This window comes from Myotis nattereri, assembly GCF_964212035.1.
Source record: "Myotis nattereri genome assembly, chromosome: 1".
Classification (NCBI taxonomy): Eukaryota; Metazoa; Chordata; class Mammalia; order Chiroptera; family Vespertilionidae; genus Myotis; species Myotis nattereri.
This window is the reverse complement of record NC_138075.1, coordinates 198,035,365-198,058,838: the sequence shown is the minus strand read 5'-3', so window position 1 is coordinate 198,058,838 and position 23,474 is coordinate 198,035,365. Positions and strand designations below refer to the sequence as shown.

Here is a 23,474-nt window from a genome sequence, read left to right as displayed (position 1 = left end):
GTAAGTCTAGAGTAAAATATTATGGAACACTATCCATATGCCCCATGCTTCCCTGCACTGCTTGGGTCTGGCCACCTATCTCGGGGCCTCTCACCCTCTGATTTTCATGGTTGGCCACAAATACTGTTAGAGAACTCAGCACATATATCTCCCAGTCCATATTTTCAGATTCCCAAAAGTACTTGGAATACAATGAGAGCACTTATGTGCGTGAGTTTTCTGTGTCCTGAGGAAGAAGAGGGAGGGTCAGGAAGAAGTATGTGGCCTCAAAATAGTTAGGATAATATTATAACATTGTATGTTTTTACTAAGAATACATTTATTGGTTTATAAAGTATATAAACATTTTATGAAAATATCCTTTATAAGAAGAATAAGGGAACAAGTAAAAATGAAAAACCACCACATAATAATTAGGTCTGATTCCCCTTCTTCATTTCAGAAGTGAGAGAAATGATAGATACAGTCAACCTTGCAAATGGATTCCTTCAAGTTTTTCGGTGTCTTTTTTATATATATATAAAATGGCATCAATTGCTGAAAGCATTATGACCTTTGTTATGCTACATACACTGATACAAAATGTGAATAGTACAAAGTTCCCTATATATAATATAAGGTTTTAATATATTACATTTGTTTCTACATAAACAGACTATAAATATATGTGCCATAGCATGTTTTAGAGTCATGGTTCCCAGCATCTCACACTATGGTACCAAATGAAAAATACATTTTGTTTTTTAACAAGGGCAGAAACCAGTAGAAATAGCTTTACATATTAAAAGTCTACACAATACAATAGGTGTTATAACTTTGGCTATAAAATAATTTTGAAATCTGACTAATAATTATTCAGAGAGTGAACAAACCAAATTAGTGTTGACTAGGGTGTAGAGGCCAAATTACTGAAACACTGACTAGTCGGGGTGAACGGGAGGGGCGGGGGGAGAGAGGAACAGAAGGGTAAACTCCTTTCTGAGGCCTTGACAGCACAGCTTGACATTGAACCTGCTGCATTCAGGCTCAGGCGTATCACGTCGGGACAGTATGTGGGTATTCATCCAGAAGAAACCCGAAGCTGGTCTGTACAGTCAGAATTCTTCAACACGACAGGGGGCCTCTTCTGAATGTCCTTCCTTTGTGGTGTCTGAATAAAGGATCAGCCTGGGAGACAAGGAGCCAGAGCTGCATCATTTCCTTCCTGGGGCTTGGCCAAGAGACACGTAAGAGTCCGGAAGGAACTCTCATTAGGAGTCGGAAACAGCACAAGGAACTCTCATTGAGCCCAACTGGGAAGAGCACGCAACCTTCTAAAACCAGTAAGTTCATCTGAAGCCTTTACATTCCCTTGCAGACCCCATGCTCACCTCCACCAGAGCCAACACAATGCATTTTCAGGCTCCAGTAGGCTCTCAAAGCAAGCCGACATCTTCCTTTCTATCAGTCCAAACCCCACATGTAACACTTGGCTCAGGACCCACATCCTAAACAAAGCTTCTCAGATGGCCTCAACCCTAATGGTCTGTCCCATCTTCAACACCAAAAGCACTTCCACTGCCTGGATCAGCTCTTGTTTTACAGAGGTGTCAACTCCCCAGGTATTGCTACTTCTTGGAGGACGAAGCCATTTCTTGAACTTCTCCTGTTATAACCTGGGGAGACCCACAACACGGAGCATCATACATGTTTTTTAAATGAATGAAAAAGAGAATAGGGTCAACACTGGGAGAAGACACAACACATTCTTGGGTCACAGGCATCTTGTCAGGAAATGCCTAAGGGCTGGCTCCCTGCAGTCTGAGGTCCTTTTAAAAAAAATGAAAATCAAATGTAGCTACTTCCTGGTGGTGGAAAGAACAACACTTGAAAATCTGAGCAGCACCTCGCATGTGATTTCCAGGAGTAGGGGATTTGGGTGCCTCCTTTTAAACAGGAGGAGTGCTCAGTGCGGTCCCAGAGTTGGGCTGGAGAGTCTGGGCTGTACTGCCAGCCTGCGGTCCAATCTCCATCAGCTTTAAAAGTTCTGCCTCCTCGCTGGAGTACACGGTGGTGTCCGTGTCATCTGAGTGATACCCAGACTGGTAGCCACTGGTCTGGTTGGAGCCTTCAGATGCCACGGACTCCTTGCTTTTGCTGGGCATCAGTCCACTGTGGAAAAAATGGCAGCTGTATAAGTTGGCAGAGAGAAGGCAGTTCTTTGGCTTCTTCCCCAAACCCCATTACCATCCCTATGTGGGCTGTAATCTCCCTGGAGACACCAGCCCCTATCTCTCCCACTTATTAATCAACGTATCAGGTTTCCTCAGACATTGTCTATTTTCAGTACTAGCATGAATTTGTCCTTGCAGATAAGTCCTCTTATTCAGGTCCGAATCTTTCAAGCCTGAGATGAGATGAAAGGCAGTCTCCTGACTTATGCAAAGGCTCCAACCAATGGAGCATTTTTATGGCCTTGTGGAGTGACAGGTTTGTATACAATGATAGGAACCAAAGGGGCTCTTTCATGATATAAAAGGAAATTGGGATGTTCTGAAAGTCCACTTGTGCTTTCCCCACACTGTCAACTAGGGAATTACAAGGCATGTGTATGGTGTCAATAGAGTTCTCGAGCAGCATTAAACTTTAATAACTTGAAGTGTGTGTGTGTGTGTGTGTGTGTGTGTGTGTGTGTGTGTGTGTGTGTGTGAAATCAAGCCAGACATGTCAGAAACTGCTTTTTCACTCATCAAAATCACATTCTTTGGAAGGACTGAGGACCTCAATCACTCAGCAGCATGAAGAGAATGTTTTCAATGGTGTGGGATCATGACAGATGATAATTATGTCAAAGCTGAGCCGTGTAGGCTGTGTTGACCTAAAATGTCAAGATTTACATTTCTCAAGCCATTCTGAGGTGTGGGTTTTCCCCTCAATAAGTGCTTTACCAAATTATTCTCGTTAAAAGTTGCGAAATGGATTTTATTAACTCCGTGCTCGTATATGGCATAAGAGTGATTTCAAATCACTAGAAATGCAATTTTTTCTTTCAATCCAATCCCAGTAAAATAAGTTTAGTGTCTCAGGCAATGGCATGGTAACTGGCACATAGTTATTGCTGAATAAATATATTTTGAATCAGTGAATAAAACATGATTGGCTCTCACAATTTCTTACCTTGGCCTTAAGGCAAACAAAATAGCACAATTGCACATTTTAATGTGTGGTTTTTTTTCAACATGAACATCACTCAATAACCCAGGGGTGTTCCCATTTTATACAACAGATTATAAATAGATAAAAATCTTCTCTACTCTTTCTTAGAATGAGAAATAAATAACTACTAGCAAATAAATAACTACTCTGCAGCCTATTATTCTTTTAAATATAGATTTTCATTTATCTGTTAGGCACATCTATGTAAAACAACTACAAGTTCCTAGGGAACTATATAGAGAAAAGGATATTCAAAACAAAAGTTAGTATTTTTCCCGAAATTATGTAGGCAAACTCAGCCAATAATAGTTAAGTATCTTAAACAAATTGATATTATCTTATTTATATGTCACGCTTCTTAAGAACAGATGCACCATTTATATACAGGTTTGAAAATTCTTCAGAGTCCACAAGATTTTAATAATGGCCTCTTTGTCATTTAGCCAGTACCAGACAAATCTTCTAAAAATCCTCTAATTTATTTCAAATTCTTTTTTAGACTTACCACCTATTTTAATTGTTTTATTTGTTTAAATTCTTATTTAGGTTGATGCAAATTTTCCCAACCAACAAAGACACAAAACGTGAAAACTCTGCACCTACATTGAAAGTTCTAGGCTCCTGCCTACAATTCCTGTTGAAATTTGTCATTTCTATTTGGCTGAACCTTACCTAAAAGACGGAGCTAATTTGTTTCTGTCTTCCAAGGTTTTCAGCTCTTCTGATGCAAGAACCATGCCACTGTCCGTTTGGTTGTCCTTTTTAAAAGACAATGAGATGCCACAGTTGATTGAGTGTGTACACTGACCTCCCACTTACTTAAACTGATTTCTTAACCCATTTATCAGACAACATGTTCCAATGTTCTGCAGAAGGAGGTAAAGGTGTCATAGCCAGAAACTTTGCAAGCTGAAAGAGGGAGCAACTGCATCCTAGATGTAGACCCAGACCGGGAAAAGGAGAAGAATTTAGGAAAAAGAAGCTGAGGGGCCCATTTCCATCCCTCTTTTTCAGTGATGCTATTTACAGTTGACTGTAACTGGGCATGAAGGTGGACTATCTTGAACCTTGAACCGGGAGCTTTACTTATAGAAAAAGCAAGGGGGGCTAAGTTTCATTTCAGTAGTGACCCATGACACAGACCCTCAAGGAAAGCCTTATAATGAGCTTCCAAGACTCTCATGCTTAGGCTAATATTTATTTAGCTAATGTTTCGTCCTTTGTATTCTTTCTAAGACTATTTTTAAAAGATGTACTTACATCTGGGATTACTTTTACTACTGGTTCTTCCAATGGGATGTCTTCAAATGTTTTTACACTCACAGGCCGGCTCTTTCGCTTACTGTTCTGCAGATACTGACTGTAAAAGAACAAATATTTATATTTTAGTGGTGGTATATTTGGCTACAGATACCATAAGTGATACCTAAATTCATTATCTTTCAACCACAAGTTTAACCGTGACCTTCAAAACATCCTTTGGAAAAGAAAAACAAAACAAAATCTTTCTCTGCTAGCACACATTTAAAGGCTTAATTTCCTGTGAAAGTCCATTTAAAAGTATAATCTCACTGAGGGGCTCAGATGCGCCCCTGTTCCTTTGAATTATACTTCTGAGGTCCAGGGCTGGCCTAAAGACAACAGCAGCAAATTAAGTGATTGACTGCCTTCTGCTTGGCTTCCTCGTTGCATGCAACTGCTCCACTGAGTTCTCGCCATATGAGAGAGTGTTTCACAGCTTTCTGGCCATGTCCTAGGAAAATGTTTCTAGATAATGTCTACAGAGCAAACATCCAATGGAAGATGGGTAAGGGAAACGCCTTGAGATGTCACTATAGGATGCTGAACCCAGCAGGATCGGAAGATAATCACCTCTGTCTACATATAATAGCAGCTTCATGTGTAGACAGGGGCAGGCTGAGTCTCACTGTCCCCTATTTCCAGCCCTCAGAGCTGCTGGTCTTAGGAAAGGGCCGTGATACAAGAGTCACGAGATATTTTATCTATTTCAAAGTCTACACAAACTTGGGAACGTCATAAATATTTCTATGCCTCTGTTGCTTCATCTTTAAAATGTATTGGCCATAGCCTTCCCTCCATCAATCAGAAAGATGAATAAGGAGGATGAATGAGGTGGTAAATAATGGTACATGGTAAGTGTTCTTAGAAAGAATGATGGTTTATTAACCAAAGCTTCTTTTCCTCCTTTGTATTCAAAAGGGTGCCAGTTTCCCTCAGGAGCCCAAAGACTGGGACTTGTCAGACAATATCTCCCGTGTCCAGGGGGTGCTCCTTCCCTGCCTTGTGACTTTGGGTGAGTCTGAGCCATCCGTTTAACATCACTAACAACCTGAGTGGTGAGCAGGAGAGCCCTTTTCGCAGGGAGGGACAACAAATTCACTCTTCACTCTTTTCCTAGCGTGCTTTCCACCATAGGCAACCTTCTGGATGTACTAACTTGTGTTTCCTTATGTTTTCTGTGAATGAGTGGAGTGAGGACTCGCTTGGGGCAAAGGAAGAGAATTGAAACCGAGTTTCCCTCTCCTGCCCCAGGAGGCTGGTTCTTCCTCCTAGAGAGGAGCCAGTGAAGTTCACAGTGACATCCTCACTCAGGAAACTCCACAAGAAACAAGACATGATATACATGGAGACAGAAAAAGTCCCATTCTCCTAAGCTCAGTCCCGAAAAGTGGCAGTTGCTCAAAACTATTGGAAGCATAGTCAACCATTCATTCACTCGCTCATTCAGGAATCCCTTCATGTGCCAGGCACTGTGCTAGATGCTCCCCAACCATTGTCACGTGGCATCTTCACAAACGCACCTCTCTCTAGGGTTGAGGAGGGTAAGACCAGAGCCAGTGACACCAATGAGGGGGCAACCCCACTCATCTGGGAGAAAGAAGAGGAGCCTAAAGAAAGGTGACGCTTACAGGACTGGGAGAAGTGGACAGCTTCAAGAGATATTCAGGATGCAGAATCAACTAAAATTGGTGACCTTGGGCAATAACGCCGCTTCCTTAGAAAGGGCGGCTCCTTGACTTCTGAGCCCAGTAACTCCAAAAGTTGATGGCCCTTCACAGTTAAAAAGGCATTTTCATGGATATTGCTGCATTTTCTCCTCCCAAAACTACAAAACAGGTTGTGTGTGTGTGTGTGTGTGTGTGTGTGTGTGTTATTTCCCATGTGGACAGGCAGCTAAGGCTCAGGGAAGAAATGGCTAGAACTGGGATTCACACTTAGGTATTAGACACTAAAGCCCATGGAGGTGGTGTATTTTGTTGTTGTTGTTGTTTTTGTTGGCTTTTTTGTTTTGTTTTGTTTTACCCTGCTCTCCGTTAACTCCCTTGGAAAAGTACCAGGAAGGAAAAAGAAGAGAGCAGTGCATATGATTGATTGTTCAGGGTTTTATTAAGCACCTAGTATGTGCACAGCACTGCTCTCTCCCATGTGTAGCCAGACTGTGTAATGAGACTTGGTGGGAGAAGGGGTCTGTGGGGTATAAGATAGACAAAAGATGGAAAAAAGACAGTTTTGCTTCAAGCTGTCTAAAATCAGAGCCAAATTCAGAAACCTCTAGCTAGCAGACTGTCCCAAGCATCAATCTTCAAGGAACATTTAGTCATCACCAGCAATTAACCAAAATGAAGAAGATGCTGTGTGCCAAAACCTTTCTCTGTGAGAGAACTGAAAAGAAATCTTTGATAAGCTGCTTGGAGTGGGACGTGAAACTACCAGGGGAAATGATGGAGCAACCGCAGATGGTCTCCAAACTGCCTTCAAAGAAAGATGAGTGCAATTAATATGTGTTTTCTTGCAAGAAGCATGCAAACTCGGGGCCAGAGCTGATCCGCAGGGGAAACGAGAGACAAAGCTAAGTCTAGCCACCGGTGGTCCTTCCTCCCCACCCTTCCCCCGCACACCTCTCAGCCTCTCTCTAAATAAATGCTGAACACATATTTTTAACCAGGCAGCAAATCATGAGGTTGGCTCCCACAATGATGCCTCTGTCCAGCTCTGCTTATAATGCAATGGAATTGAAAAGTAGAGGGAGGAAGCAAGTGAGAAAGACTCCTCAGCTTTTCTACTTGACTGGAAATTTGGGAGAGGAGGAAACAAGTCCGCTGAGAGGTACCCCCGCCTCGGCTCTCTCTCCCCAGGGAAGCAGAAGCACAAAATGAAGTGTGCCGTGTGCAGATGCCTCCATTCCGCCTCTCTTTGAACCCAAATGATTAAAATGTGACCATGGAGTCTTATTTTTATAAAAGGAGAAGAGGTGGAGGCGGTTGGGAGGGCATGCAGACAAAAGATTCCAATTTCCATTTTATTTTTCAAATTATGGCTGGATAAAAGAGAAACTGAACTGGAAAGGCCAATTCAAAAATCACAGGCAGAAAATAGAAGCCAGGCCTGTGCTTGGAGTGTGATGTCACATGTGTCCACGCTTCTGGGGATAAATGTTAGCAGCCCTGTCTCAGATCCTGCACCGCGTTTGGCACTTCCATTACACAAACATGACTTCATCCGCTCTCAGCACCATATGCAAAGCGCCCACGCCAGCCAAGATGCTGCCGCCTTGGTCCTCATTCCACCTGGTCGCAGAAAACCTAAGGAACAGACTTCGGGATCAAATGGCTTTCCGATCAACGAGAAGGCAACAGTGTTGCGGGAATAATTACCACACCAGAAGGCCAGCTGAACTTGAACTAGGACTTTTTTTAAAAACTCGGGAGTGGAACTGTAGGCGTTCATTCCATTGCTCGTTCTCTCTGACAGCCCCTCTTTGGTGAGGGAGAAAGCGGCACTGCGTTCGATATCAGAGAAACTGGATTCATCCTGGGGATGTGATTTTAAGCAGCTCACGTAAGAACTATAATTTATGGAGTGCTCCCTAAGTGCAAGTGTATTCCCTTGGAAATACGTTATATGGTTAATTCTCAAAACAATCGTTTTCAAACACCAGGGATCTGGCCTCAGCCCCAGTGAAGATCTGCCCCAGGGCACACAGCTGCTAAGGGGCTGACCTGGGCGTCCACGCCACTTCTATCTGGATCTTGAATCACAATATTGTATTCCTCCAGGTAATCCCTCTGAGCCTCACATTCAATATCTACATCAAAAAAAGGTACCAGTTTCTACCTTGCCTAACACTGAGAGTTATCACGTGTGTAAAATCAGAAAATAGAAGGAAAAGCTGTTTGAAAACTGCCAAGAGTCCTTGACAAAAAGGAATGGGCGGTTCACTTGTTGGCCTCCAACCCCTCTAAGCTTTCTTCTCTCTCAACAGGGTTTCCGCTGCCCAGTGCGATTCCATGGCACAAACTGTCCAGGTGCCTCCTCATCTTCTATGTGGCAACCTGGCCAAGGGCTCCAAGGCCTGCGTCCCTCCCTTAGCCACAGCACAGCACCAGGGCAGCTTGGGCCCATGCTGTCAGCGGGTCCAGTTGCAGGAGGAAAACACCCAAAGTGGTGAGAGAAGAAACAAGGCAAAGGGAAGTAGTCCCAGGCTTAGTAAAGGGCAATTTTCATATCAGAATGTAGAAAACCATATCAACTTTTTCCTCATGCACAGGTGCTGGGAGACAGAAAAAAGAAAGCTGCCTTCGGAACCCCTTTACAAATCAGGGTGGGACTGCAGTGCACGTGTTTTAAATAAGCCCAGAAGTCTCATTATGCAAATAAAACCCTGAAAATCAGACTTGGGAGGGGTTTCTGAAGATGTGCTGTCCGGTCTAATTCAGGGCACATCCCCCTGGCACACTGCATCCTTGCCCCAGAGGCACAAGTGTGTTTTCATATAGGCACAGAACTCCTCCTTCCTGAGTCTTTCCTGAGCCATTTAATTCACATTAATAAAAGAGTACATGGGGATAATTTAAATACAGATGTCTTTGTAAAATTGGTCTCTCTTTCTGGAGATTAACAAACTGTGGCATTCCAGCTATTTGCAGCTGCAGGGCTTACAATTCTGAAAAGGAAGAGCTACAGCAGCAATGTGGGCTACAGATGGGCGGAAACACACCTACCGGGCCCTCTTCAAGGAGCACTTCTCTTTCTATTAGCCTCAGGGCTACGGTTTAATGTGGAAGGGGGACGCAGCAGCTTTATGAAATGTCTTCCTTCCACCCCCTCCCCAAGGTGACCTTGAAGCACCACCCCCCCTCCCATAAACAGGGGAGTTTGGCCATATATAGTACCTGATTCCTGCTGTGTTGTCATAATGGAATTTGGGGTCACACGCTTCCTCTTCCTCCATACAGGAAACAGGTGAGGTGGGCAGAGAGAGTCCAGAATCCTCTTCCATGCTCAAAGTCTCCGATATCGGAAGGACAATGTAGTCTTTGCCATCCTGAAACAATAAACACAGAGTGCTATTGTTATGGCTGCAGTCCTCCCAGGGCCTTTTCATGAAAAAAACAAAGGCCGAGGGAGCTTCTTGGTTATGGGGTCTGTTGCCTTCATGTCGGAAATGTAAACCTTTAAGACAACATTAAAAATGTCTTGTCAAAACAAAAGGGCACTTGAAAGGGATGTGCACATGAAAGTAGATGCAAGGAGCTCATGACTACGCAGATGGGTAAGGGGACACAGAGCACCGTGGCCACAATGAGACCAAGCAGGCTGTGGGCACAGATGCAGCAATAGAACACGCAGGGCCCCGCAGAGCTGAGAAATCATTTGTTCACAAAGCCCTACCCACACAGGCCAGGACCTTTAAAGGGCATGTTGTCCAATTTTAGCCTCTACATTCCAAGGCAATGGAAAAACTGATCTCGGTCTAGAGAAAAGCAAAAAATGTGCAGGAAAACAGGTCTTCTAAAAGCAAAGGTTGCACAATTTAACATTATTTCATCAAAAAAAAAGAAATAAAGGGCAAGATGATACCTTTAAATGTTTGAAAGGGTCATGATAAAGACAGATTTGATCCACTGTCCCCCAGCTGTTCAAAAGAAAAGCAGGAGGAAATTGGCTTCCATTCATTGTAGTAAGAGGTGTTGACTGCAGATTAGCTTTCTAGTGGTAAAGGCTACAAGTCTAAAATCCTCCTATGGAAGTTATGGAGGCCTTGGACTTTTACTGGGGGAAAAATAAAGCTATGTGTGTTTGCCTGCAGAATATATTAAAAATTCCTTGAAATTCCACCCATTGTTGATATTCTTTACATTAACTTTACAAATTTGTTGTTGTTGTTACTTTAGAAGAGCATCTGAAGGCTTAAAAAGATGCATTGGTAGGAATAAGAGTGGTCTGCTCCCAGGATATGAATTAGGACTAGAAGCTGAAAAGAATATAGCTTCTTATTCAGTGGCTGAGAATACAGCATGGTGGCCATGACAAGGTCTAGGCAGTAGAGAAGTCCTAGACACCAAAGTACTCTTTAAAGAAGTTTATTGGATGGAGGTCACAAACCTGCTGAGCATTAGCCTGTAACAGATTTCCCAAATGTTCCACCAGCTCTGAAAAAGTGGGTCTCTGATTGGGCTCCCCATGCCAGCAGTCAAGCATGGTCTGGTACCTAGAAAAGCAAAACACTGATGTTATTAACTGCCTCTTTCCTCCTGATCTGATGCTGAAAAAAAGCACTTGAATAAGTAAACAGTTACAAAGAGTCTACCAGGAGCCAGGATGCTCAATAGGGATACAAAAGACACTTGGTGCTCCCCTACACTTGGAGCATCAGATGTGTACAGAAAGGAAAATTACAGATCAAGATATAATTTTTTAAAAAAACTAATTGAATGGTATATATATATATCATGCTGTCATTTCAAGAAGGGATAGCTTTGTGCTTGAGATTTTCAAGGAGGGACCTCAAGAAAGAAGTAGGACACAAACTGGGCCATGAAGAGGTACATATAATGTCTTCTGGGCAGGGAGATTTTGTGAAAAAAGAAAGAGAATCAAAGGATACTTTTAAAGTCTTACATTTCTGGTGTGGTATAATCAGGGGCCCTCATTCTAGTGCCTTCTTTCAATCGCCTGCAAAATTCCTCATCAATCTTTACTCCAGGATATGGAGAAGCACCTAGAATAAGACAGGAATGGGATGTTTGTTATTCGATTTTCTCTTATAGAAAGCCCCGAACCTGCTTCTTGAACTACTGATCACCTATATATTTTTTCTTCCTTTTTTAAAGATTTTACAACACAAAGCTTGCGAGTAAGTTTCACCCAATAAAGGTTGAATATAAGACAGGGAAAGGTGATTGCGGGCCACTGATTTATCATTTTATTTGGAGTCTGGGTGGAAGGACCAAGAGAAGTGACTTACCTAAGGAAAATATTTCCCAGAGCAAGACACCAAAGGACCACACGTCACTCTGAATCGTGTACACTCTGTCAAAGATTGTTTCTGGGGCCATCCATTTCAAAGGGAGGCGTGCCTAAGCGGGTAGAAGGCAAGGAATCAGATCCCAACTTAGCAAGTTTCATAAAGGAAAAATACTTCCTTTCCTCCTGAACACAGGTCCTGAAGTTTGCAAAGAGGAGTCTGAATTCTGCAGATTAACAGGCCACTAGGTTCATCTTTGAAACTTACATCTCCTTTTCTGACATAATCAGGGTCTTTGTAAATATCCCGGGCCAAGCCAAAGTCACAGATTTTAACCACGTTCTTCTCCGACAAGAGGATATTCCGTGCCGCCAGGTCCCTGTGGATACACTGCAAAAAGAATCGTGTGTGCTTTAGATTTCAGCACAGCTGATCTTTTCTACATCTGTTGTGACCTCATGCTTTAAAAAAAAACACCAAAAAAAAAAAAAAACCACCCACATCAGAAAAGCAACTGATTAACAAGCACCAGGTTAATATCTTTTATCAACACTTCAGGGGGAAAGTCTGAGGTTCGTTGAGATGCACATCTGCTTATTCCATAAACAGCCCCAGATTTTGGAGTTAAATAATTAAGTTATAGTATGATGAGGGAGTCATAAATAGACTTCTCTTGGACACAATTAAGAATGTGTTTCTGGTCACATCCACACATCCCTTTTGTCCGGCTCCATATATGGTTGAGACATGTTATTCTAAGGGACGCCCCAGAATGGGGTTTATTTTGAATGAATGCACGGAAACCAGAAACAAGGGGCTCTCACTGGTTGGGTGCCTTTGTTGGTTTCCCCATTCCATATGTAACTGAAGCTGCACTGGCGCTGATAAACAGCTCCCAGTGGGGCTCATCCTGTTTTCAAAGTGTAGGGTTATCATAAAGGCCCACAGAAGCAATGCCAGCTTCTCACTAGCCAGGTTGATTCTCGGGTGCACTGAAAAGGAAAACCAACCTTCCTCGGCTTTCCTTCTATTCTTTTCCGCTCCCGTTTCTCCCTTCTCTATATCCCCCCAACTTCATCTAACTTCCTACTCCTGAGCGGCTTTAGCTCCACCTGGTCAATTTGTGAGAGAATCAGAGTCAAGGGGAACATTTTTAAGTGAATAAAAGGCGTAGATGCGAATTCTTAGGCCAGTGCACACGTGTTACTGGCCACCCTGCACCTCACACCTCACGTCAGTGTAGTTCTTCCCTCTGAATGAGGCATATTTAAAAACACATCGTCTAGATGCCTGAGCAACAGGAGATTCCAAAAAACAGACAGCCCTTCCTACTTTCTTTCCAACCTAAGAGCTTCCTTTTTTTAGCCCAACAACCAAGTGATATTCAATGAATCACTGGGTAGATGCAAGGGAAGCTAAGGGACCTCCCTCCTCCCCATTCCCTGCCCAGTCCCTGAAAGGAGCCCTGACTAAATGGCAGGCTCTTGCCCTAAAAAAGGTAATTTTAAAAAATCAGAAGGGCAAAGGGCCTTCGTCTTTGGGAAAATCCTGTAAGATCCCGCTCCTCTGCCTTCCCTGTGGGAGGGAAGACAAGAGCTCCCCGCAGACATAGCTGAGATCCTGAAGCTCCGAAAGCTGTCATGACCTTTACATTTCAGAAAAATAAGTGGATTAGGAAGTTTACTCTAATTTAGAAAAAACAAAAAGCAAATAAACAAACCAAAAAACCCCAAAACTTCGTCTTTCTTCCCCCAGGAGGCTGCAGCAGCAAATGCATTTTGCCAACCAACAATTTTTCTTGACACTTAATTTGATTTTTTTTTTTTTTTTAATGTCAAACCAGCCATTGTACCTTTTGCCAGAGAGGTGACTTCAGCCAACCTTGCTCCCTCCTTGGTGTTTACAACTTTTGGAATATTTGTAACTTGTCACGTCCCACCTCAGCCTTTGTTTGGCCTACTTTTCTAATTTTAGCTCTTTTAATCTCTCTCATCTGAAGCCTGTCCTTCCTGGTTTCTAATTATACCACTAACAAATACTTCTTGATGGATGGTGATGAATGTAAAATAAATTAAAAATAAACATATCTGCAAGGCTCAGTCCCTCACCTCTTCCAGGTCATTGCTCACGTGTCATATACTTATAAAACCTCCCTTGGCCACTTTGTTTGAAATTGGTGTACACAAACATAGGAGCATGTGCACATAGTATGCCACTCCTGCGTACTCCATAACCTTCCCTGCTTATTCTTCCCCACAGCACTTACTCCCATCTGACCTGCTATGTATTTTACCTGTTGATATTTACTGTTTGCTCTACCCGTGAGAATGCAAACTCCATGAAGGTAGGAAGTTTTGCCTGCTTGCTCAGACAGTATCCTTAGTGCTTAGAAGACTGCTTGCCCTTTGGAGATGCTCAATAATCAGAGGCTCAAAAATCACATAAATTAATTTTGTGAAATCTCTATATCCCCTTAAAAAGCATAAAAAGGGGCCTCTGCAATAGAGTCTCTTAATGATCCCAGGAGTAGTGAATGAATTACAGTCCATAACAAACACCAATGCCTGGCACTGGAGGTCTTATTTCCAAATCTATGAACTGAAGAGGCACTGTTTCCCCTTGAGCTATCTTACCTTCCGAGATGCCAGAAACTCCATGCCCTTAGCCACCTGGAAGCTGTAACAGATGAGGTGCTCCAAGGTCAGGAAGTTCTTGTACAGATCTTCAGAAACTGCCAGAAGGTGCAGGAGACAGAGATCAGTATTTCCACCAGAAGCTATTTGTTTATAAGTTTGTTAGAGTAATAATCTTCATTTTATAACTTAGGAGTTAAATTTCGGGAAATACAAGAAGAAAGAAAATGCCTCTATCTTCTGTAAATTTGCTGAACACCAGTATTATTACCCTTCATCATACCCTTTAGCAAAAACAGTTTTTCCATTTCAGCCAAATTGAACCAGCAAATCCAGGAGACAGAATAGAGGTGAAATTGGTGCAGATAACAGGGTGAAAGAGGACTTTTTCAAATGTACTGTTCTAAACTGTTGTTTTTTTCATGTACCCAGAGGGGTAAACAATAGTTTCATATCAAGAACTCTAAAAATAAAACAACAATATTCAGGGTCACTGAATCTTTTCTCTCCAGGCTTTGTCCTGGGACAAAGAACAAAGGTCAAATTATAATCTACAACGGATAACTAAAAATACCAGAAATATATTTACTTCTCTCACTTTAATATGAGAAAGTACTGTAAACACAATAAACCTGGCCTACAAGGATGCTTTCTTCCTTCAAGGATATGAATGAGAGATAATGCGAATGTGAAGAGAAATGACAAGTTTACGTAAATTGGTGGTATTTACATCCGTGCAACTGGTACAAATAAACACTAAGACATTAATGGGTGTTTCAACATCTCTTAACTTTCATCAGATAAGATAAGACATGGCTACTTTCCTGGAGACAATTACCAAAGTAAATGAAAAGTCAACTGTAATAACCTTGTAAGTATTAAAAGGGCTTCAAACCATTTTTTCAAATGACTTTTTATACTTAGACCCAGAGAGCTGTCTGTGAATAATTAGTGAAAACCCTTCATTTTCCAAATGAAGAAATGGAGGGGAATCCTACACTCCTTCTACTCCAACTTACTACCTCAGTCCCTTGGGTTTCCAGCTCACTCACTGGCTACCATGTTGTGAGAGAGAAGGATAGGGCAGAGATGGCTCCACTCAGGGTGGGTCTGGTTACGTGAGGTCTAGACAACCTTCCCATACTCTTCTAGACCACCTTCTAGCCTCACTGCCTCACACTGCCTGCCAGGCTTCTAAGGGAAAGAAGTTGGATTTCAGTACTACCCATGGCCTCAGGTCAAGGGAAATAGTGAGTGTCTCCCACTATTTCATGATTAGATTACTTAGAGCTCATGCCTCAAGAGGAGGCAGATGTTGGGAAGCCCTATCTCTATATCCATGGAGCTCCCTCTGCTCCTTCTGAGGAAAGCGGATATATGGTGTGTCCTGGAGTCGGAAGAAATCCTGGAAGTTCAGCTGGGAACACAGCACCACTCAAAAAGAGCCCTACGTTATCCCAGGAAGCATAACTGGGTAAAGAAAGGTGTATTTACCAAGACTCCTCTGAGGAAGTGTGGATGAAAGGAAGAATTGACAAGCCAGGTAGGGTGGTGTAGAAACAACAGATGGCCCCTACACTGCCTTGGAGAAGGTTGGGTATAACTACCTGAACTTCTGCTGTGCTGGTGAAGTAATCAGTGTGGGGCTGAACTGCTTTGGGCAACAGGGAGGCTCATCAGCCACCAGAGAGCCTCCTTTGCCCTTCTAGAACACAGCTCTGAGTCTCTCCTGCCAATATTTTAAGAGCATTGGTTTGACAGTTGCCCATAGCTCAGTTCTCCTGGGGTTTGAGATTTCTCAGGCTAGCCAGGCTTTGTTTTACAGCCTAACCTGCTGCTTATTTAGACTTCCACACTTCACCTTTCGGAGACTAAATGGAGCCAGTCTAGAAATTCAAATATTGGGTAGTGTTGGACTTTTCCCTTGGCAAAATCTCTCGTTACACCCTGTCACCTTGTCTGTTCCTACAAGAGCATGAGTGAAGTGTGGAGAAAGCAATGGCAGGTACCTTCCTCCTCCTCCACATCACTGAGGGATTTCTCCTCAACAAATCCAGAGCTGGCTGAGCTCTGGCTGCTGGTGATACTGTCCAAGCGGCGTTTAGGATCCATGGTTATTTCCCCAACGTATTCTTTTCCTGGACGGAATCGTGTCCCTTTGGTCTGTAAAAACACACACACACGTGAACAAACTCCTTGACTACAAAATGGATCTCTAAAATGTAGTAAGCTTTGGAAACAATTGTAACTATTAAAAAGCAGACCGGAATGACATCAATGTCAAGATTAGGAAGTCTCCAGGCTAAAATTTTAGACAAGTGTTCTACATAATAGATTTTCTTCCACAAAGTCTAGCTCCCTTTTTTTTTTTTTTTTTTTTTAGCTCACAGAGCTAAATGCCTTATTTCAAGTTTCACTCAGACACACTTCTAATATTAGAGTGCTCTTTACAGAGCGATTTCCACTCACCAGGGTCAAATAGGGGAGAGAGAGACTAATCCAGAGCTGTCCCTATCCGTAACTACGCCCACCTTCTCTCTTCTTCAGGCCCCATCTATAATGGGTCAGTAGATTAAAGTCACAAAAATAAAACATGAGAAGATTACAGGCCCCAGAAGGTAAAAGAGGAGATTACAACACACAAGAGGTAATTCAAGAAGATTCCTCACAAGTTTTTCACAGAATTTTAACAAAAAATTGAATCTGTACCACTCTGAATTTTCCTCCATTTTACAATGTAGCCAAAGTTGAGTTAGGAAATGACATACCTTGTAGGGGACAAATTCATTTCTCTTGCTCCTTAAGTAAGTTGATAGGTTCCCAAACTTGCAGAATTCCACAATCACCATGAGTGGGCCTGTGGACAGCACAGAATGTCAAGAAAGGAAAATATTTCTCACTAAGTGTTTAATATATTTTTGAATCAGAAAATACCAGAGCAATGCTACAACCTTTCACTGGGGATAGGATGATAGGAATCAGCTGGTCATAATCCCTTTATATTGTAGCTTTGCTTTTTCCAAAAGGCAATTCCACAAGATAGACTAAAATAAAAAATAAAAACCCACCCGCTTGCTTTTCTATACAATCACCTAAGATGCCTCCATTTTAGGAGAAACTACTGTTAAGGTCCTTTATTTTTAATTTGCAGGGGAAGTTTATTTTTCTTATCTGAACACCTATTGCACACGTGGCAAACTGCATTATAGTGATGTGACATTTTTTAATTCATAGGAAGATCCAGAATTATTTATAGTGCCCACTTACCCTCCATGAAATATATTTATATGTATCTGAAAATCTGGCAAAGTATCCGAAGTTAAGGAAATCAAGGCCACAAGAGTTTCCCTCAAAGACCAGCAGAGATGCATATGCCCAAACCGGGCAACCAGAGCCATCCACAGAGACTCACCTCCTGGCTTGGTACAGGCGCCCAGAAGATTGACCACATTGAGATGATGGCCAATATGAATGAGGATCTTGAGTTCAGACATGAGGGCTCGGTGTTCACTGTGTGTTGCTCCCTCTACAAATACAGGGGGAAGAGGGAAATCAGGAGTGTGGCCACTGCCTTGGGAAGACTGATGAAGCTTTGCCGCTTTCCCTCCAGTGATGATACAACTGTAGCCCTATTTGCAAACTAGTGCATTCCCCTGGAAGTCAAGTATAAATTACATTTTCTAATTCCAAATCAAAATCTTCCTTTACGTGCACTCAGAATGTTTGATATTTAAAGGAACCCATTGTGGACTCTTTTGCAAAAGTGGAGAATACATCTGCAAATGGAATTGTGCCCAGATTTTATTCTTTTGTAAAATTGGATTTTCATTTACCAGGTTTACTATGCTTCTTGGGGCCTGATTATTTCGTGCTTCCTCGTAAGGAAGCAATACCATGGATTAAATATCCTCATGTGTTCGGGGCCATGCCGAAGTTCCCGCCAATCTTTGCTGAGCAGGAAACTTAACAAGGGCCAGCTGGCAAGGCCAGTTGGCACACGAAGCTGATGAGGCTAAGACTGTAAGTTTGATCCAGCACCAACCGGTACACTTCCCTGTAATTCACAGACATGGTCCACACCTCAGGTCCTGATAAGCTACCTCAAAATGACATATCCCTTTGGCCACGAGAGAGAACAGGCAAAAGGAGAGAGATGGCTTTGAAATGCCATCAAGACCTATTGACAAGGGTAGGTAGCATCATCTCCATCAATAAAAGCACATCACAACTGGAGCAAAGGGTTTTATATGCATCACCTCCCCAAATTAAAATAGCAAGATCTGACTTCCATTACTATTAGGATTAACAATTATTCACAAAGTTGTTAAATTTTTAAGTATCACCCATAATCCTTTTATCCTAGCACACCATCCTTATTTTTTATATTATCTTGTATATGTGAAATATTTAACATATTACAATTCTAGGGAGCATGCTGTTTTTGTACTCTACTGTTTATTTATTATATCAAATTTATTTTCATGTTGTGATGGTCTATAATTATCTTACTAAAGCACCATAATAAAGTAAGAAACAATTTTTATGTAACCAAGGTGTTTCCCAATGCCCACCCCCCACCCCCCCCACCCCCCCCCCCCCCCCCCGGCCAGGTCATTCACTCATTACAGTTGTGCAAGCTGTGTCTTGCACAAGGACTCCCAGACAAGGTAGGGAGGGGGCGTTGCTGAAACTCATCCCTAACTTTGCCTCCCTGGCCATGTACCCTGGCATGAAGCTATAAAAGGGGAACTTTATTTCCAGTTTTCACAAAGGTATATAAGTTGACTGCATGCTTGGCTAGTGGGTCCACCTAACCACAGAGTCGCTGATACAAGCCTTTCCATCATGTGTAAAGACCAGAAGAAACAGATAGAGGGTTTCATCACCATATAATTTTGCTTTTACCTTTCAACATTTTGACGGCCACTGTCTTGCAAGTTGCTGTCTTGTCGATTCCAAAGGCATCCGCTTCAATGACTTGGCCAAAGGCACCACGTCCAAGAGGCTTACCTACAGTCAACAGTGACAGCAACAATAAAACAGATCTGGGCTATTACACCACTCAAGTGATATGCAGAAATTCCAACTAGGTACAGTGACCATACATTCCAGTTTAACATGAACAGTCCAGTTTACTCCTTGTCCTGCTTAATTATTCAGTATTTACCCCCTTCACTCTCTAAATGTCCTGCTTTAGATGATTATAAGGGACGCTACTTTTAAGTGACTAAAAGGGTAATTATTCAAATTCAAGCAATGAAATGAATATTTCTGAATTAGAATCCAACATTTGCAAAGACTAGATTTGTCACCATCCTAAAGAAAGACGAGATGGCTTAATAAATCCAGTATTAAATTAATATAACTTGAAAGCATACCTAGTTTCAGCCGGTCTCTGGGGAATTCCCATTTGCTGGCATCATAAGGCAGGCGTTCACAGTGTTCATCCAAGGGGAGTTCATCTGGATCCATGACGATGGACAAATAGCCTGTCTTCAGCTCCCCTCCATTGGCCTGGAAATCATTACTCCTTTAAGTCACACACACCCTGTTTGGCTGTTGTTTAGTGTGCTTGTTATTGTTTTGATAGAAGCCCCATTCCTGATGTCTAATTTTTAAATAACACTCATGGAGTTTGGGAGTAGTCCTATTATAATCCTGTTTCCAGTGTCCCCTCAACTCCCAAATAAGCTCAGAATTAAGTTATTAAATTTTAATTACACTAGACAGTCCAAGCCCTTTTCTCCTCTAGTGGTTTCTATCAATTAAAGCCCAGTGGTTCAGCCAAAAGAAAGAGGGCAAGATATTATTATATTGAAATAAACTGTGCCCATTAGCCAAAACAATGGGAAGAAACAACTCGAAGAGCCCTAGTCAGCTTTCATTCATCATGAAAACCAACATGCATGGGATGGAAGAGAAACTATTTTGTTACCCGCTTAACAGTCCGTAGAACGATGACAAGAAGTAGCCAGAAGAACATGGCAATCACAGCAGTGCCTACTAGAATAATGACTTCCAAATTGGTCTTTTCCTGGGCACCTGGAAAGACATAATTGAATGAGCATCAACAGTTGGAAACTCATATATTTTGATATAAGATGACAAAGCTCAACACTAAAGCAAGATCTCAAGCTTACCAACATGGAAAAATCCTGAATAAAAAGTCACACACCTCTAACTTGGATGGAGTTTATCCTATTATTAATGGATAATTTAAAGTTTGTTAAACTTTGCTCATGAAAACTTCCAACAATAAAATTCTAAAGTAATTAAGGGTAGAAATAGCAATGTCTTCAAAGACAGCCATAGAAAGTGTTTGAAAGAAGAGAAGACTTTGATGGGAAAAAAAAAAAAGAGATCATGTTCTATAGAGAAGAAAAGTACTTCTAATGGGGGAAAGTAAATGTCTGGTTTTACTCTGATAATCTATGTTTTGATCTGTATAGTTTTGAGGACTAACAACGAACAAACAAAACAGAAACAAACTCATAGAGAACATTTTGATGTTTGCCAGATGGGAGGAGGTTGGTGAAAATGGGTAAAAGGGAGAAAAGATTAAGACATACAAATTGTCAGTTATAAAAGCAGTCACAGGATGTAAAGTACAGCTTAGGGAATATAGTCAATAACGTTGTAATAACGAGGAATGGTGTCACTTTATAAGTTATATCAATGTCTAATCACTGTGCTATACATCTGAAACTAATACAATATTGTATGTAAACTGTAACTAAAAAATAAAAAAAAATAGATATTTAAAGAAAGCTCTCAGGAAAGGAAGGAGAAGAGAAAACCTAACGGTGGACAAGGAAAGCTGCAGAAGCCCATCGCTCCCGAGGACAGCTCCGAGTGGGAGAAATTGAGCCCAGGATGCTTTCTGCTAAGAGTGATTAGCAAAGAGGTGATAAGGAAGCAATTATCACTTCGAGCCCCAGTGGATGAGGGCAGCTTGCATCAAACCGGCCACAAGCTGTGAGTGGCCCAGGCAGCCTCAAGAAGGCAGAAAGACAAGTAATTAATTAGTTAGCAAAGTAAGAGTTACCAGTTGAGAGGTGAGCACAAAGGATGCTTGGGAGTAGATTGTGTTTCCCTGGTGGATGTCCTCAAGTAATTCTCTATTTAAACTTAGAGATTTAAAAGCTCATTTATACATGGTAAAAAGTTCAAAGATTCAATTGTCAATATAAGTTTGTGTATTAATATTCCCATAATAACATTTGGGAACTTAGCAGGAAAATTAAACATTTATCTCTTCCTTTCTTAGTATTTTCCTTGGTATCTTCCTTGAGAAGTAAATCTAATCCCTATGCCAATGTTATCTACTTAGCTATTGGTAACCAGCCACAAACAGCTAACCGAGGTGAGGCAGAGCAAAGGATAGAAATGGACGTCTCCATTAGAATTTCCCCCAAACATGAAGCACTCAGGAGGTGATAAAACCACCATGTCACTTGAAATCTCTATTTCACGCACTTGAAATCTTTACTTGCAAGTGCAATTTATGAAATGGTATTAAGCCTAGAGATTTGAAAACAAGTCAAGGTACTGAGATGCAATACTTGGCAACAGAGATTTGATAGATTAAAGGGACTATAATTTGGACTTTGAGAGACAAGGTAGGATGAGTTCATAAAAATCCATCAGTTCCTCCACCTGTCACCACCCTTTTTTCTTCCCCTTGCATACCATTCCTTCACCCGCATAATATGCTTTCATTGTCCCTCTGATGGTTATTAACAAAAAAAAGAGGAATACACTCCTGAAGATAAAATAGTCTGCACAAATTACCTTTCCCATCTGAGAAAATGCCAGATTTCACATCATTCCTGCATACACAGACAAGTTTCCTTTCAAGTTCAGATAAGAACCCCAAATGTTTCATTTCAGAAAAGCAATGGTCTATTGTTCACAAATGAATCTTAATTGCTTTTAGTCCAATGAAAACTATGAACATATTTGTGACTATTTGGATAGCATTTATTTTCATGACTAGGCAGTAATTCTAATGATTTTCTCAATAAATATAGAAGTATAATTTCATAACAGTTTCACTGAGCCATTCAAATAAAAAAAGAATCAGGGAAAGGTGGATATTCTACCTGCCTGGCTAAGAATTTTTCCACCGTGAGAACTGAAGGGACAGAAATGTGATACAAACAAAATGAAAATAACAGTAATTATGTTGCCTGATTAAAATAATAAATACTTATAATAGAAAATTTACAGACTACAAAGAATATTTAAAAATCAACTATAATCTTCCCGCCCAAAGTGTATGAGTATAAGACATAAACTAATTTTTTAAAACCATCTGATGTGTCTATGAAGTTCCACTGACCTTCTATTATGAAAAATGCCTCCACTTTTGCACATCCAAGAACATTGCATGCCTGGCAGGTGTAGAAGCCTTCATCCTCCTTCCTCACCCTTCGGATAGTTAGGTTCCGGTTCCCATCTTTCAGTACGATCCCTAAGAGAGGAAGAAAATTATGGCTTTTATTTATGATGTGGTCTAGTGGAGTTTTTTCAGGAAAAAAAATTTAAAATATAAATGCTGCCCTTTATCTTGGCTATTATCTAACTCGAAAGAATCCACAGCATCAACTGCTGACTCATCACACCTGGCTTCCAGAAGAATTCAAGAAGGCTCTGAATACTGTGATTCCGAGTCTATGAAATGAGCCAGACCATGGACACTTAGATTGTTGTCTTTTTCTACCTCAAACAAACTATAAAACATAATATGGATTTTGGACAACATCTCCAGGAAAATTCTCTAGCCAAGGAGAGATAGACATGTTCTATTCACCTGAGTCTTCCACGAGCGTCTCATTATCTTTAAACCAGGAAACCTGTGGAGGGGGATTCCCAGACACTGGGCAGGAAACTTCGATGGTTTCACCAATACTTGTCGTCTGATTCTCCAGGTTTGCTGTCATCATGGGTGCCATGCGCTCTTTGCACACAGAGAGAAAATAGAACATTTAGGTATAACTTTTGAAATGGTTTGAGTATCAGTAAACTGTGCTACCATTTAAACTTAGTAAACAGTACACTGTTGATTTACTAAGCTGAAAACACACAGAGGGTGATACCAATACCTTTGGTCACTGAGTAAAGTGAAATGAATCAATAAATCAGGACTGTTCAGACAGGTTACTGCATCTCTTTGAACATTCATATTAGTGATTCAAGCTGGTAATCACTTCACAGGATAAAGGTTGTGCCTTTGTGGATTTTTCCTCTAATCAGACATGGTTTCCCTCCCAGAAAAGTTCTAGCTGGTGACACCCTAAAATTCTGCCATGCTTCTTTTGGAAATTGCAAAGCTTCAGTATAATGCAACAAACAAAGAGTGCCTTGTATTTATTTGG

The 23,474-nt window shown here is 41.5% G+C and overlaps 1 protein-coding gene across 1 annotated transcript in view; it reads right to left on the bottom strand.

Annotated features, from left to right (window-relative positions):
* Positions 1 to 306: 306 nt before the first annotated feature.
* The window catches only part of KDR (kinase insert domain receptor), a 42,315-nt gene continuing 19,147 nt past the window's right edge, over positions 307 to 23,474 (bottom strand). Inside the window, exons 14-30 of the mRNA XM_081087981.1 lie at positions 22,910 to 23,056; positions 22,439 to 22,570; positions 20,033 to 20,139; positions 19,476 to 19,611; positions 19,003 to 19,107; positions 17,510 to 17,623; positions 16,866 to 16,954; positions 16,107 to 16,260; positions 14,098 to 14,195; positions 11,732 to 11,854; positions 11,465 to 11,576; positions 11,119 to 11,218; positions 10,603 to 10,708; positions 9,390 to 9,541; positions 4,456 to 4,555; positions 3,868 to 3,953; positions 307 to 2,151 (exon numbers count right to left, since the gene is read on the bottom strand). Of these exons, the coding sequence (XP_080944107.1) occupies positions 1,929 to 2,151; positions 3,868 to 3,953; positions 4,456 to 4,555; positions 9,390 to 9,541; positions 10,603 to 10,708; positions 11,119 to 11,218; positions 11,465 to 11,576; positions 11,732 to 11,854; positions 14,098 to 14,195; positions 16,107 to 16,260; positions 16,866 to 16,954; positions 17,510 to 17,623; positions 19,003 to 19,107; positions 19,476 to 19,611; positions 20,033 to 20,139; positions 22,439 to 22,570; positions 22,910 to 23,056 (2,084 nt within the window). The 3' untranslated portion in view covers positions 307 to 1,928. The remainder of the gene's footprint in view (positions 2,152 to 3,867; positions 3,954 to 4,455; positions 4,556 to 9,389; positions 9,542 to 10,602; positions 10,709 to 11,118; positions 11,219 to 11,464; positions 11,577 to 11,731; positions 11,855 to 14,097; positions 14,196 to 16,106; positions 16,261 to 16,865; positions 16,955 to 17,509; positions 17,624 to 19,002; positions 19,108 to 19,475; positions 19,612 to 20,032; positions 20,140 to 22,438; positions 22,571 to 22,909; positions 23,057 to 23,474) is intronic.